This window comes from Rattus norvegicus, chromosome 9 (genome assembly GCF_036323735.1).
Source record: "Rattus norvegicus strain BN/NHsdMcwi chromosome 9, GRCr8, whole genome shotgun sequence".
Taxonomy (NCBI): Eukaryota; Metazoa; Chordata; class Mammalia; order Rodentia; family Muridae; genus Rattus; species Rattus norvegicus.
This window is the reverse complement of record NC_086027.1, coordinates 7,488,225-7,503,334: the sequence shown is the minus strand read 5'-3', so window position 1 is coordinate 7,503,334 and position 15,110 is coordinate 7,488,225. Positions and strand designations below refer to the sequence as shown.

General features: G+C 38.7%; 1 protein-coding gene across 3 annotated transcripts in view; it reads left to right on the top strand.

Annotated features, from left to right (window-relative positions):
* Window positions 1-14,857, top strand: part of Sult1c2al1 (sulfotransferase family 1C member 2A like 1) — a 40,901-nt gene extending 26,044 nt beyond the window's left edge. For 2 of the 3 annotated variants that reach the window (XM_039084413.2, XM_039084412.2), the window contains exons 3-7: window positions 6,363-6,460; window positions 10,099-10,225; window positions 10,657-10,751; window positions 10,886-11,066; window positions 12,671-14,857. In XM_039084413.2, coding sequence (XP_038940341.1) covers window positions 6,363-6,460; window positions 10,099-10,225; window positions 10,657-10,751; window positions 10,886-11,066; window positions 12,671-12,783 — 614 coding nt within the window. In that variant the 3' untranslated portion in view covers window positions 12,784-14,857. The remainder of the gene's footprint in view (window positions 1-6,362; window positions 6,461-10,098; window positions 10,226-10,656; window positions 10,752-10,885; window positions 11,067-12,670) is intronic. The other variant, NM_001402471.1, reaches the window with a different exon arrangement.
* The last annotated feature ends 253 nt before the right edge of the window (window positions 14,858-15,110 follow it).

The window sequence follows — 15,110 nt, the reverse complement described above, 5'->3', positions numbered from 1 at the left end:
TGGTCCCCAAGGGCATGTCTCTTTAATGAAGCACCTCTTAACAGCCACTTCTATTCTGCCTTCTCTGAAACTTTAATCAAGTCATGCTTCTTTCCTTGCCAAACTGTGTACTTACCATTACTTTTCTTACTTGCCAACTTTCACTGTGAAACTAAAAAACCACCATTAGCAATAAAAATCTAGTCTTGAAATTTCTTTGTTAAATATATTAGCCCCTTATTTGTGCAGTCAAGTTCACTCAAATTCCTAGGACATGAGGAGTATGTTAACATATTCTTCAACAAAATATAATATAAAAACCTCTAGCCCAGCTCTCAATACAGCATTTTCTAAATTTCATTAGCTGAGCATCCATTGTCTACTCTTTTCTTGGCATGTCTGGTCTTCCAAATACCCACCAGAATGGTCCAATAGTCTCTGCTTACACCAATTTAGGAATTCTCTACCTTTTTAAAAAAATTGGATACTTTTTATTTACATTTCAAATATTATTCCCTTTCCCAGCTTCCTGGACATAAGCCCCCTATACCATTCCCCTCCCCTTCTTCTATAAGGGTATTCCCCCTCACCAACCACCACCCCTTCCCACCTCCCCAGCCTCACATTCCCCTATGCTGTTGTGTCCACCCTTGGCAGGACTACAGGCTTCTCCTCCCACTGGTGCACAAGGCCATCCTCTGCTATATATGCAGCTGGAGTCTTGGGTCTGCCCATGTGTAGTCTTTGGGTATTGGTTTAGTCCCTGGGAACTCTGGTTGTTTGGCATTATTGTTCTTATGCGGTTGCAAGCCCCTTCAGCTCCTTCAATCCTTTCTCTAATTCCTTGAACGGGGAACCTGCTCTCAATTTATTGGTTGGCTACAAGCATTTGCCTCTGTATTTGTCACGCTCTGTCTAAGCCTCTCAGGAGACAGCTATATCAGACTCCTGTCAGCATGTACTTCTTGGTTTTATCAATATTGTCTAGTTTTGGTGGCTGTATGTATATGGGCTGGATGCCCTGGTGGGACAGGCTCCGAAAGGTCATTCAGTCTCTGCTCAAAACTTTGTGTACATATCCCCTCTTATGAACAGTTTTGTTCTCCCTTTTAATAAGGACAGAAGCATCTACACTTTGGTCATCCTTCTTCTTGAGCTTCGTATGGTCTGTGGATTGTATCTTGGGTAATCAGATCATTTGGGCTAATATCCACTTATCAGTGAGTGCATACTATGTGTGTTTTTCTATGATTGGGTTTCCTCACTCAAGCTGATATTTTATAGTTCCATCCATCTGCTTAGGAATTTCATGAAGTCATTGTTTTTGGTAGCTGAGTAGTACTCCATTGTGTAGATGTACCACATTTTCTGTATTCATTCCTCTGTTGAAGGGCACCTGGGTTCTTTCCAGCTTCTGGCTATTATAAATAAGGCTGCTATGAACATAGTGGAGCATGTGTCTTTGTTGTATGTTGGAACATCTTTTGGGTATATGTCCAGGAGTGGTATACCTGGGTCCTTAGGTAGTACTATGTCCAGTTTTCTGAAGAACCTACAGACTGACTTCCAGAATACTTGTACCAGTTTGCAATTCCACCCACAATGGAGGAATGTTCCTCTTTCTCTACATCCTTGCCAGCATCTATTCTCACCTGGATTTTTTACCTTAGCCATTATGACTAGTGTGAGGTGAAATTTCAGGGTGGTTTTGATTTGCATTTCCCTGATGACTAAGAAGGTTGAACATTTGTTTAGGTACTTCTCAGCCAGTCGATATTCCTCAGCTGAGAATTCTTTGTTTAGTTCTGGACCCCATTTTTAATAGGGTTATTTGGCTCTCTGCAGTCTAACTTCTTGAGTTCTTTGTATATATTGCATATTAGCCGTCTATCTGATGTAGGATTGGTAAAGATCTTTTCCCAATCTCTTGGTTGACATTTTGTCCTATTGATGGTGCCTTGGCCTTACAGCAGCTTTGCAGTTTTATGAAGTCCTATTTGTCTAGGCTTGATCTTAGTGCATAAGCCATTGATGCTTTGTTCAGGAAATTTTCCCCAGTACCCATGTGTTTGAAGCTCTTCCGCACTTTTTCTTTTATTAGTTTGAGTGTATTTGGTTTTATGTGGATGTCCTTGATCCTCTTGGAATTAAGCTTTGTACAGGGCAATAAGAATGGGTCAATTTGCATTCTTCTACATGTAGTCCTCCAGTTGAATCAACAACATTTGTTGAAAACGCTGTTTTTTCCACTGGATAGTTTTAGCTCCTTTGTCAAACATTAAATAACCATAGGTGTGTGGGTTCATTTCTGGGTCTTCAGCTCTAGTCCATTGATCTACATGCCTGTCTCTGTACCAATTACCATACAGGTTTTTTATCACTTTTGCTCTTTAATACTGCTTGAGGTCAGGGAAGGTAATTCCCCCAGAAGTGCTTTTATTGTTGAGAATGCTTTTTGTTATCCTCATTTTTTTATGTATTTATTTGAAGCAATGTTTGATAATTGCTCCTTCTAATTCTATGAAGAATTGAGTTGGAATTTTGATGGAGATTCCATTGAATATGTAGATTGTTTTTGATAAGATGGCTATTTTTACTATATTAATCCATGAGCATGGGAGATCTTTCCATGTTCTGAGATCTTCTTCAATTTCTTTCTTCAGAGACTTGAAGTTCTTGTCATACAGATCTTACACTAGCTTTGTTAGAGTCACAACACGGTATTTTATGTTATTTTGAACTATTGTGAAGGGAGCCAGCTCCCTAATTTCTTTCCTAGCCTGTTTATCCTTTGAGAAGAGGAAGGTTACTGATTTGTTTGAGTTAATTTTATACTGAGCCACTTTGCTCAAGTTGTTTACCAGATTAGTTGTTCTCTGGTGGAAATTTTGGGGTCACTTAATTATACTATCATAACATCTGCAAATAGTGATATTTTGACTTCTTCCTTTCCAATTTCTATCTGTTTGACCTCCTTTTGTTGTCTGATTGCTTTGGCTAGGACTTCAAGTACTATATTGAATAAGTAGGGAGAGCATAGGCAGCTTTGTCTACTCCCTCATTTTAGTGGAATTGCTTCAAGTTTCTCTCCATTTACTTTGATGGTGGCTACTAGTTTGCTGTATATTGCTTTCACTATATTTAGGTGTGGGCCTTGAATTGCTGATATTCCAAGACTTTTACCATTAAGGGGTGTTGAATTTTGTCAAATTGTTTCTTAGCATCTAATGAAATGATCGTGTGTGTGTGTTTGTGTGTGTGTGTGTGTGTGTGTGTGTGTGTGTGTTTTAGTCTGTTTACATAGTGGATCACCTTGATGAATTTCCATATATTCAATCACCCCTATATCCTTAGGATGAAGCTGACTTGATCATGATGGATGATCATTTTTATGTGTTCTTGGATTCAGTTTGTGAGAATTTAATATGTATTTTCGTGCTGATCTTCATCAGGGAAATTGGTTTGAAGTTCTCTTTCTTTGTTGGGTCTTAGATATAAATGTAATTGTGACTTCATAGAAGAAATTGGGTAGTGCTCCATCTGTTTCTATTTTGTAGAATAGTTTGGACAGTATTGGTATGAGGTCTTCTATGAAGGTCTGATAGAATTCTGCACTAAACCGATCTGGTCCTCTGTTCTTTTTGGTTGTGAGATTTTTAATAACTGCTTTTATTTCTTTAGGAATTATGGAACAGTTTAGATGGTTTATTTGATCCTGGTTTAACTTTGGTATCTGGTATCTGTCTAGAAAATTGTGCATTGCATCCAGATTTTCCAGTTTTGTTCAATATAGGCTTTTGTAGTAGGATTTGATAATTTTTTGAATTTCCTCAGAGTCTATTGTTGTGTCTCCCTTTTCATATCTGATTTAGTTAATTTGGATACACTCTCTGTGCCCTCTGGTTAGTCTGGCTAAGAGTTTAGCTATCTTGTTGATTTTCTCAAAGAACCAGCTCCTGGTTTTGTTGATTCTTTACATAGTTCTTTTTGTTTGTACTTGGATGATTTCAGCCCTGAGTCTGATTATTTCCTGCCTTTTATTCCCCTTGGGTCTATTTGCTCCTTTTTGTTCTAGAGCTTTTAGGTGTGCTGTTAAGCTGCTAAATTATGCTTCCTCCAGTTTCTTTTTGGAGGCACTCAGAGCTATGAGTTTTCCTCTTAGTAGAGCTTTCATTGTGCCCCATAAGTTTGGGTATGTTGTGCCTTCATTTTCATTAAATTCTAAAAAGTTTTTAATTTCTTTCTTTATTTCTTCCTTCACCAAGTTATCGTGGAGTAGAGAGATGTTCAACTTCCATGTGCATGTGTTATTTAAGACCAGCCTTAGTCCATGGTGATCTGATAGAATGCATAAAGTAGTGTCTGTCTTTGTCACTGAGGTGTGGAGCAAGTTGCTGGGACTTCTTTATGTATCCAGTCTCATAGTCTATGTCTTTTTATTGCAGAATTAAGTCCGTTGATGTTAAGAGATAAGAAGGAACAGCGATTGTTGTTTCATGTTATTTTTGTTACTAGAGGTAGAATTATTGTTTGTCTCTTCTTTTGGATTCGTTGCAAGGTGTTTACTTTCTTGCTTTTTCTAGGGTGTACTTTCCCTCCTTGTGTTGGAGTTTTCCATCTATTGTCCTTTGTAAGCTGGATTTTTAGAAAGATATTGTGTAAATTTAGTTTTGTCTTGGAATATCTGGTTTCTCCATCTATGTTAATTGTGAGAGTTCTGCTGGATATGGTAGCCTGGGCTGGCATTTATGTTCTCTTAGGGTCTGTATGACATCATCCTCCCAGGTCCTTCTGGCATTCATAGTCCTTGGTGAGAAGTCTGGTGTAATTCTGATAGGTCTGCTTTTATATGTTACTTGACCATTTTTAATTACTGCTTTTAATATTCTTTAATATGCATTTAGTGTTTTGACTATTATGTGATGGGAGAAATTTCTTTTCTGGTCCAATCTATAATACCTTGTCACCTTCCACATCACAGCGGTAAGGTATAGTGTAAGTTTACAGCAGGCGCTCCTTCTGTACATTTATAGTTAAATGCCACTTATTATCAGTCATAATTCTACTTTTGAAGTATCTCTGTTCTTTGTGTGACTGGTTTTCAGATTATTCATATAAGAGAATATTTATTATTTTCTGTGGATCACAGTCCAGCTTCAAATGTGCCACCAAACTGCATGATTTCACACAATCTTCAAAGGAACACAGGACTATTTCTCTAACCTGTCTACTGGCATTACTTGAAGAGCCTGATTCCTAGATTAAAGGAAAGACCTTAGGGACAGACTGCAATATCTTTATTTCATCTTACCCCAGTTTAACTCAATGATTCATAGAGCAAGTACCTACAAGATTATAAACAGAAATGCAAAAATTATAAATCATATATCAGAAAGGATGTAATAGAAGTAACATCACTACGCAGAACCAGAGAAAAGGTTTGGATATGGTTGGAAGGGGACTGAAAGAACCTGTTCTCTTTTCTTGAGGCTCTGGCTCAATATAAAAATTTGGTTATTCTCAGCTTCAAGCTCATCATCCTCAAAATGATAGAGTAAGTTCCTTAAAGTTCCCATTAAAAGGTTTTGGATTTGAGAAGGATACAGAAAGAAGTTTTGCTAGAGATAAAAGTCTTGTTAGAAGAATTCTTAACCCCATGGACAGCAGCATAAAAGGGCTCTAATAAAAATCCAAGCAACATGGCAGAATGTGAGAAGTTCATCTCAGAGGAAGTGGGGGCATTTCATGAACTCAGGCTGTATCTGATTTCTATACAGCAGTAGAAGAAGGAGTAAGAAGAGGAGGAAGAGAAGGGCAGGGAATAGGAGGAGGAAGATTGTATAACTCCAGTGATTCATGGGGAAGTACATCTAGTTGAGGTTGAATACACTACAAAGGTGTACAATGTGTTGCCATTGGTGGCTCTCTGATCTCCTTGGGTCTGGTAGTCTTGGCCTCTAAATTTTCTTAAAGAAATAAGAATAGAGCCTGTCACTGTCCCAGCAAATCGGACATACTGTACCCTTTTCAAAAGAAAAAGGCTACTCTAGGGGTCATGGGCTGAGAAGTAGTCCAGTTTGGATGTTTTTAATTACACACACACACACACACACACACACACACACACACACACACTTATCTAAGCCTAATCTTATCTTTTGCAAACTGACAAAGTAAATTCACTCAAAGCTGGCATCCAGCACTTAAGTTATATAAGCCTACAAACACAAAAGCAATATCAATAATTCTTCTAAACTGTTCCCCATGAAAGAGCAAAAATATGAGAATCCCTGTGTGGATGATGGATTCCCTGAGCAGCACCTGGAGTGGATGTTCTCATGTGCTGAGCAGACTGTGCAATCATCTCCTGAATTGTGTTACAGGTGTGGACAAAGCCAATGCGATGCCAGCTCCAAGGATATTAAGGACCCATCTTCCCACTCAGCTGCTGCCACCATCTTTCTGGACAAACAACTGTAAGGTAAGATGGCAGCATTTTCTTTTTTCTTTTCTTTTTTTTATTGGACTTTTTTTGTTTAAATTTCAAATGTTATCCCATTTCCCAGTTTCCCATCCATAAACCCCCTATTCCATCCCCCTTCTCTCTTCTTCTATGAGGGTATTCCCTATTCCCTCACTCATCCACCCACCTCTTTGTGCTTCCCCACTCTGACATTCCCTTATAATGGTGGGTTGAGCCTTAGCAGTACCCAGGGCTTCTCCTCCCATTGGTGCCCAACAAGGCAATCCTCTGCTACATATACAGGCAGACCCATGGGTCTGTCCATGTGTACTCTTTGGATGGTGGTGTAGTCCCTGGGAGCTCTGGCTCCTTGATATTGTTGTTCTTATGGGGCTGCAAACCCCTTCAGTTCTTTCAATCCTTTCTCTAACTCCTCCAATGGGGAGCCCACAGATCTAGGCCTCCAGAGTCTGGGTGAGAATATGTTACTCAGCGCTATATACTTTCTACCTCTAAGACCTAATACTCTGCAAAAAAGTCAAACACCAGGCTATATTTAGTAGGGTGTTTACTTGGATGCTTTCAAATATGATGTGAAGGCAGAGGCCAGATGGAGGTACTGGAGATCATCTGCTCTTCAGTGAAGAAGACTGAGAATAGGGAGCAGAAATCATAGGCTATAGGAAAGATTATGGAGCACAAACAAGACTAAGAAGAACAAATGCAAAGGGCTGATTTTCAAAGAGTATATCCTAGTGGGGCCACAGAGCAGGCTTGGATGGAGCCTCAGAAGCCTCCAGGTTTGTTTCATTCTTACTAGGGTTATGCCATGTAGCCTAGTGTCTTGTCTATTATGTTCCTGGCACAACGAAAGTGCTGGATCATGGTAGGAGTATACAAGGGTAGAGTAAATCTGAAATTTCCTCTATCCTGGGTTCTGAGGGGACTGCATGCACGGGAGGCATGATAATACAAGCAGGCAAAACATTGATTTTAATAAAATCATTACAAAATTGGAATTTTAAAGATTATTTTAAAAGAACTGAAATATTTCTACATAGAAGGAATATAGTTGGGACTCTCATGATCAAATTACTTGTCTGCTCTTGGTAAAGCTGGGTGAGGAATGACAATTCTATTCCTGGCATTACTGTGAACAGCTATCATGAAACTACTGAAGAATACCTCTTGATGTTGTCTAACTGAGAACAAGTAAGTTGAGAAAATGCCTAACTTACAAAAAATAAAATAAAATAGAATTAAGAAAAGCATAATTAGTATGGACTTGTGAAGTGGTATTTGATGCCCTTGATAATTCAGCAACATTAGCTTTAATGTTTGCACAGGGATAGGAACAGAGCCTAAGCACCAGGAGATAAGAGAATAAGGAGAGAATATAGGTATCATGGGCCAGCATCCTACATGAATATGTAGGTGGATGAGCTGAGCTCTGTGGTACAGAGAATAGTCTTCAATGGGTATATTTTCAGTTTTGAATGAGTGAGTTTATGAAGTATATAAAGCACGCCAAAGAAAATGAACAAATAGAAAGCAGCAGGCAAATGGAAGGAGGGAGGGAGGGAGGGAGGGAGGGAGAGAGAGAGAGAGAGAGAGAGAGAGAGAGAGAGAGAGAGAGAGAACAACAAATCAGGTCCTCAAGCAGAAATTGCCTGGACAAGTCCTCTTGAATCTGACACTTGGTGTTCCCAGCACTGAGATTCCCAGGCAGAGCATAGTGTGTCCCTGGGCAAGGCTTCCAGGTCACGGAAAAACATCACAGATGAAAGATAATATTACAAAGGGAGGACTCACAAACATCTAGCAAAAACTACTGATGAATCTCCATTAGGATAGCCAGTCAGTTTACCCATAAAATACCCAGGCTGAGCAGAGTATTCCTCCAAGTAAAGGACAAGTAGGAAAGAGATAACATCAGGAGATCCTGTGCTCACACCATTTTCAAGAAACTGAGGAAGTTTAAGCATCAGCTGGAGTTTCACACTGAGGTTTCTCTTTATGGCTAAGGTTTCCAAGAACTGATCTTCTAGTATCTCTTTCCCAATGGGCTAAACAAAGTAACACCTTTACAAAAAAGTTCACCTTCCAGATGTTCTCAGTAACTAGTTTTTTACTTGGGCTAATTTGCTCTTCTCTTCGCTCCCTGTCACAGAGTTCATGGAGTAGTCTCTCCCCAGATAAGGGATCTTGGAGTACACTTAGAACAATATATTTGGTGTTGAAGTGTGTATGGAGTAACCCCACTTCCGGAGCCAGCTTCTCAGTGAATTCAAACAACAGAAGGAAATTTACCAATATAGTATACATTGTAGGTGGTAAAGAAGACTGTAGGCAACTTCTGGGTAGTCTTGTGTCATCTGTCAAAGGTTTTAAAGATTAATTCCCTATTCTTACCCTGGACTATAAGCTCTTACAAGTCAGCATAAGATGACCCCAGTACCAGAAACACCAGTATATCTAACAGAAATATACATGATCTTATCTGAAGAGTCATCTCAGCTTGGATCCCCAGATTACTACTGTGATCATGATCATACATTACAACATACATACATACATACATACATACATACATACATACATACAACATACATAAGGGAAGAGACCTTCATAAGGGTGTCTGCTAAAGAACAGTTCAAGTTGGCTTCTAAAAACTTCTGACAAACCTGTTATATGCAAAAATAAGAAAATGTTCATGCTGTACAAAATAAATCATTGTATCAAATATGACATAAAGAAAGAAGATGTGACTTTAGGTTGAATCATCAAATAAAGAAATGGTGTTTTATAATTGCTTACACATTTATGTATATATTATTATATATTATATACATTATATACTATATATACATATTTAAAGATTTATATATAAAACACAGAAAATTAAAAACCAGAACTAGCCTAACCCCCAGACTGTGTGCATCTGAATAGAGAAATGTACGGACTTGGAAAGGGATGAATGAGGGCTGAGGAAAGGTGAGAGTCATGTCATGTGTCTGGAAACCACATCCCTGAAAAGGAAAGACGAAACTCATAAAATGTCAGTAAATACTGAGGTGAAAGACAGCCTGAGTACAAAGTGCAAGAATTAAATTAAAAAATAAATGAATAATCTGACACTTTAGAAAATTCTTTCCATTGGTGCACAGCAGCATTTTGACTTGGAGAATACATGGGCAAGATAACAAAGTCTCCCAACAGGGTCCTTATTGAAATGCACCTAGTGTTTGCTTATTCTGTGTAGAAACACACAGATTTTAAAGTGATCATCATGGAAGAAAGTTTGTGCTCATATCAAGTAGGATTCACGGTCCTGCTCCACGTCAAAACACCAGGAGGAGTGATTGCTTTCTCAGAAATCAGGCTGAGGTTTCTGGAAGGCTCAGTGGCTCTGTAGTTGATTCAGAGTATGTAGAGGAAGAGTTTGCCCCTGATAACAAAAGGGAAATGAAGAATTGAGATAAATTTTAATGAGTTAGGGATGGGCTGGGAGTATCATAATTGGTGACATTGCTCTAGGCTGAGTCTCAGTGCCAGGGCAGGAGAGCTGAGCATTCCCCAAAAGGACTCACCCAGAGGGAGAACTAGGGAGTTCCAATATTTGTGTTCCTTTAACTCACCTCTCTTCTTCTCCAAAGTACCTTTATGTGGCTCGAAACGCCAAAGACTGCATGGTTTCCTACTACCACTTCTACAGAATGAGCCAGGTGCTCCCCAATCCAGGCACCTGGAATGAGTATTTTGAAACCTTCATCAATGGAAAAGGTAAATAAAAATGCATTGTCCCTCTGTGGTTTTACCACAATTAGACTGAGCTGAGAGAACAACCCCTGACAGTTGATTCCCCCAGAGTTTCCTGTGCCTCCTATCCTGGCCTCTATTCGGGGATTCCTGACCTATAGACTTTCCTCAGCCTGTGTGACCCTGTCATAATATCAGGGTGCAAGTGATTGTGCAACATGAAGCCACTTTAATTCTCATATTAAAGCAAAGCCCCCAATACTGACAGAAACTACGTGACCTCAGAATCGAGCAGCTAAGTGACCCTGGAAATATCTAATACAAAATTTTTCCTTCTCTCATGTACCTGAAGCCAGAAAAAAGAAATAAAGAAAGAAAGAAAAAGAAAAAAGGAAAGTCAAACTTTCCTGACTTGGAAGGTTTGTGTCCATGAAAACAATTCTTGTTTTTCACAGTAAGTTGGGGATCTTGGTTTGACCATGTGAAAGGATGGTGGGAAATTCGAGACAGATACCAGATTCTCTTTCTCTTTTATGAAGACATGAAGAGGGTAAGTAAATCACTGCTTCAGCTCCAGGGACAGGGAAGCTGCTTTAGGAATGTGGTTCTGACAGGGATGTCTGGAAAAATGTGATAGTGTGAAAACTCTTTTCCAGTCCAACTCAATGCTACCCTCACTCACAGGACCCAAAGCGTGAAATCCAGAAGGTAATGCAGTTCATGGGCAAGAATTTGGATGAAGAGACCGTGGATAAAATAGTCCTGGAGACATCGTTTGAGAAAATGAAAGACAATCCTTTGACAAATTTTTCTACAATCCCCAAGACTATCATGGACCAGTCCATTTCCCCTTTCATGAGAAAAGGTCTGTGGGGCTTATTTATCTCTAATTCTGAGCCAGTCCCCCTCCAATCCACATATTGTGATTCTAAGAAAGCTAGAGATTTGTTCCTAGTGTACAAGAAGCTCTACAAAGCAAGTCTTACAGATAACTAAGACAGACTCCCCTTGGTGCACACCTCCTTGGGATCCCTGCCTGCGGTTAGACTCATCAGAGCTGACATCTAGTTTGATTCTGTCTCCAAATCATGACTCATGACACTTTCAGGACTTTCAGCATGTATTACTGAGACCCAGGCCCTTAATGCTTCCTAGATTTTGAAAGAAAAGGTCTGATTGTCCCTGGTGATTCACTTTTAAGTGGGAAATGTTATTTTTAAGTTAGTATACTCAATAGCTTTCTAAAAATCAATAGTTTGATGATTTCACAGAGATCCTCAGTAAACCCACTTTCCAAAAAGGTAGGTACAGAGTGAAACCCATCCCACTGTCTCATTAACACATGCACTTTTTTCCACTGCAATGCAACCAGGACTGGGTTTTATAAACAGCTGCAGAACTTTTTTCCTTTTACTTTCAGCACATGAGTTAGTCCATTGCCCTTGCAGTATTCCTTCTTTTCTCTCTTAGGCCTTGGTATGGGTTTGAGAAGCACCCTTTTCCCAGCCCATTCATATCCACTCTTCTCTCCACTCACTTGTGTTTGCTTCTTTGCTTGCTTGCTTTGGCCATAAAAACACAAATAAGAATACCATGACAGAAACCTGTTCACTAACACAAACCGTGATTACCTTACACACTTTTGTTTACCAGAATATGAGCTATCCCTCCAGGAAAAGAAATACTGATCTCTACGCATGACTATCTATACAGGACTCATGGATATGCTGTTATTCTTCCAATTATCTCTCTAATTATAGATATTGTGTTCATATTTTTATGATTAATGCTACAATGAACATTTCTTGTTCATCAAGTTGGATAATTTTCCTTAAGAATCACAAGTGTTACAGTGATGATCTCTCTAAAATTATTTAAAAAATAAAAATAGAATCTCATTCCAATAACATAATCTACTATAAACAATTCATAGAAATAAATGATACAGTTCAATACATTCTTACAAACAGATAAAACTAAGTGATCAAAGTAGAAAAGAATTCCATCAGCTTGGTCGATATCCTGGAATATCCTTTGCAGGCAATCTTTCCTTCAGAAGAAAATATTCTCATTTCTCACTGTAAGTTTGTTTGTTCTTAGGTGGCATATACTTGGAGTATCACAATATGTATTTTCTTATGCCCCAGATCTCTGGCCAGTATAACATCTTAAGATCTCCTTGTATGGCTATATGTCTACCATTCCTTCATTTTTATAATTGTGACTATCTAATATGTGTATGTAGCACAGTAGAGCCAAGATTCTGGGTCACATTGAATTGATTGACTTGATTTAGATGCCAGAGCCCCTGCACAAAGACAATTAAACCCCCTTCTCATTAAGGAGAGGTAAAGTGGTGAGGAATTGAGCTCCTGTCAGGACAGCACCAATGTGGGTACTGCACACTCCAGTCAGGGACACAGTCTGTCAACCACACACTGATGCTTTTGTCTGGCCTTTGTCCTTTAGGAATTGTGGGTGATTGGAAAAACCACTTTACTGTGGCCCAGAATGAGAGGTTTGATGATATCTATAAGCAAAAGATGGACAGAACCTCTCTAAACTTCTGCATGGAACTCTGATCAAGATGAGAAGATAGACATCAAGGACAGGAGTCTGTCTGCAAGCCTCAATCCAGCCAAAGGAAGATCGGAAAGCAAACTGTAAATGCCAAGGACTGTGACACCGACTCTGTTATTACTGACATCACATTACAATTCACAAAATCAGATTATGTCCAGTGTATACTTTCTCCACTATTCAGTACAAATCAGTAAGACAGCTTAATAAGCTAATAAATAAACAAACTTGAATAGTATAAATTTTATGATGACATCCTTCTAGGAGTTATAGCCTATATTCTAACTCTAAATAACTATCTTATGTACAAAAACACAAATATTAGAAATCATCTAAATGAATGTACAGAAATTCCTAATTTCTTTCTGCTCAATCGGTGTTTTTCCTGGTTACAGTGGGAAGACTCAGTTTGTGGACAACTTGTTGCAACATGCTCACTGGAACATTTTCTACCTGGTAGGAGGAAATTGAGGGAAGGACTTCAAGGAGATGTCAGAAATCCAAATCTTAATAAACGGAATCCTAGTTCTGAGTCATAAAAGAAACAGAAGAAAGGCATGAGGGTGACCTTTGGAAAGCACAAATTGTGTCTTGATAAAAAAAGAATGGAAGCTTGGTGTTCAACTTGCTGCCAATTGCATTTTGATCTCCTGTCATCTCTTCTGAGGAACAGCTTGTACTTTTGCCCACTTTAGCAGAGTCCATCTGCATTTGCTTGCCAGCATACTTCCTTCCACCTCCCACTCGCTCCATGTCTTGGGCATCCTTTTACTCCCAGTAACCAGGCAATATGGAGAACACAGCATGTTGCATGACTGAATGATGGCTCAGAAGACAGAAAGGCACACATGTTTAGGTCACAAATTCTCAGCACTTACCCTTTCACTTTAGTTGCAGACGTCAGCATTGCTAAGCTGAGATCAGCAGGAGCAGCCTGTGGCATGAGCAGGATATATATGTGAGCTCAGGGTACCTAGCATGAGCTAGAATGACATTTGCTTTCTATCACTCAAATGTACACTTTCTCCTAAATGTTGAGGACGTGGGCACAGCATGTGTTACTACCAGCAAGAGCTATGAGAAGGTGTAGTACAAGTTAGTGGATGGAAGCTAAGAAACTGGAACATGGCCTAGAAGAGAATGAGTGCTCCTGGCCCTGGGTCTTCCTTTCCCTTGTTTCTTGGCCATGAAAAATTCAATAAAATGAGGTGGATAGTTTTGCTTTGCCATTTACCCTCACCATGATATTCTGTCCAGCTCTCCACAGAATGTAAATTCCAAACCCAAGAGCTAAAATAAAGCTTCTGTCTTTATAAGTTGCTTTTCCCAGATACTTGTTATACTGAAAGAAAGCTCACTAATACATTCCCAATGATGTGGTTATAAAATACTAGAAAAGTCTGAAATTTTGTTGAACTTATAGACAATCGCTTGGTTACTGCCGAAATCTAACCATATGTGTATAGTTAATTAACAATGTCTATTATATAAAAAAAATTATATCCGAATTGTATTGTAAAATTTTATTGTTTGCTTCTAAGTCTTGAAATTATTCAAAGTTTCTCTAGGTAGAGAGTCCCCTCTTACAATTCAAACTAAACTGAAGTCCCTACATCTGCTTCCTGTCAGGGTTAAGTTCATAAGAGCCCAGAGTCACTCTAGCCTATAAAAGGAGTGACTCTGGTCTCCAACCATCTACTGGTTAACTGTAGATTTAAAGTAAACTTTGGAAACATAATAGTGTCGAACTTAAGCCTCTTTTGGCTTTATTCTTCTGGGAGTTTCCTTTGTATTCAGAAATTAAAATAGCAGAACTTGAAAGAGATAAATTGTAAAACATATTATTCTGGCTTTGTAAGTACACGACTGTATTCATAATTTACACATTGGCAATTTTTAACTATTACTTTTAGAGACAAGAATTAATCAAGTCAATGAAACATTACATCAGAAGAGTAGTTAAGTAACTGTTAGAACGTTTATAAACATTTTAGCTTTACTAGCATTGACTTATGATTATTTTACTAGCATGTCTCTATATACACAAAATTCAATAAAAGAGTTTCAATTACTCCATTTGTTTGCTATCAATCATTTATTTATTTCTGCTCATGATAAATACTGATAACAGACTGGGTGCAGAAAAAATGGATAGTAAAAATGATTCAGTCCAGCTTAAGAATGAGCCAATTAATAAGCTCATGTAACCTTCCTTAGCAGACCTCTCTTATATCTGGTATCACTAACACCTTGAGGTCTCCAATGCTTTTTGTCCTTCATGGTTACAGCTTTACTCTTGGATTTTGGGGGTACTGTTGAGGATCAGGGA